The 1573-nt window shown below is 44.8% G+C and overlaps 1 protein-coding gene across 1 annotated transcript in view; it reads left to right on the forward strand.

The window, feature by feature from the left end:
• The window catches only part of cyth4b (cytohesin 4b), an 11121-nt gene that overhangs the window by 5061 nt on the left and 4487 nt on the right, over positions 1-1573 (forward strand). Inside the window, 5 exon segments of the mRNA XM_084005874.1 lie at positions 792-897; positions 984-1086; positions 1180-1204; positions 1206-1293; positions 1372-1520. Of these exon segments, the coding sequence (XP_083862000.1) occupies positions 792-897; positions 984-1086; positions 1180-1204; positions 1206-1293; positions 1372-1520 (471 nt within the window).

Here is a 1573-nt window from a genome sequence, read left to right on the forward strand (position 1 = left end):
CATGTCTCCCTGTGATAGACTGGTTACCTGTCTGTCTCTACATGTCTCCCTGTGGTAGACTGGTTACCTGTCTGTCTCTACATGTCTCCCTGTGATAGACTGGTTACCTGTCTGTCTCTACATGTCTCCCTGTGATAGACTGGTTACCTGTCTGTCTCTACATGTCTCCCTGTAATAGACTAGGTTACCCGTCTGTCTCTACATGTCTCCCTGTGATAAGACTGGTTACCTCGTCTGTCTCTACATGTCTCCCTGTGATAGACTGGTTACCCGTCTGTCTCTACATGTCTCCCTGTAATAGACTGGTTACCCGTCTGCCTCTTACATGGTCTCCCTGTGATAGACTGGTTACCCGTCTGTCTCTACATGTCTCCCTGTAATAGACTGGTTACCCGTCTGTCTCTACATGTCTCCCTGTGATGGACTGGTTACCCGTCTGTCTCTACATGTCTCCCTGTGATGGACTGGTTACCCCAGCTACAGCTACAGGATAAGCGGTAGACGATAGATGGATAATAATAAAAGATTTATATATAACATAATAATTATATATATAATATAATTACACAATATATAATATAAAATAATAAATTGTATATATAAAAAACTATTTTAATACAATATAATAATTCAAAATAATATAATATAAAAATTTTTATATAGTATAATAATTATATATAATATGATGATTCTATTTTCGTATAATATCATAATTGTATATAATATATATAATAATTGTATACTAATATAAGTGACTCACCTTTAGTGTAGTAAACCCTTTTTGTGTTCAGGGCATCGCGTTCCTGGTGGAGAACAAACGGCTGGATGGAAGCGCTCAGTCCATCGCTGAGTTCCTCTACAAGGAGGAGGGACTCAACAAGACCGCCATCGAGAGAGGTGGGGGGGACTCAACAAGACATGTAGATGAATAACAGGGAAGAGATGCATGAAGGGACATAAAGAGAGAGAACAGGTTCCAACAGACTGGTTCCTTGTGTCCCACAGGGAAGAGATCCACCTCCAGACCCTGAAGGCTTTCGTAGAGCTGCACGAGTTCTCAGACCTCAACCTGGTCCAGGCCCTCAGGTCAGATTCTTCTATCTTTACTCTCATCATCATTAACGTGACGTTGTTGTGGTGTTGCTGTTGTTTATGGTGTTGACGTTGTCGTGGTAACAGACAGTTCCTGTGGAGTTTCCGTTTGCCCCGGTGAGGCCCAGAAGATCGACCGGATGATGGAGGCCTTCGCCACGCGCTACTGCGAGTGCAACAATAACGTCTTCCAGTCCACCGGTGAGCGCCACTTCCTCTCTTTTCCTCCCTCTTCTTCACCGACTGTACGTACGCTAACGACCTCACTTCCTCCACCAGACACGTGCTACATCCTGTCCTTTGCCATCATCATGCTCAACACCAGCCTGCACAACCCCAACGTGAAGGACAAGACACCGCTGGAGCGCTTCATCTCCATGAACAGAGGCATCAACAACGGCGAGGATCTACCCAACGAGCTGCTGGCGGTGAGCACCACAGGCCAATCACAGGGTAATAGAGATAGAGGTGCACACACACA

This window comes from Eutrigla gurnardus (assembly GCF_963514095.1).
Source record: "Eutrigla gurnardus genome assembly, chromosome: 3".
In the NCBI taxonomy this organism is placed as follows: domain Eukaryota; kingdom Metazoa; phylum Chordata; class Actinopteri; order Perciformes; family Triglidae; genus Eutrigla; species Eutrigla gurnardus.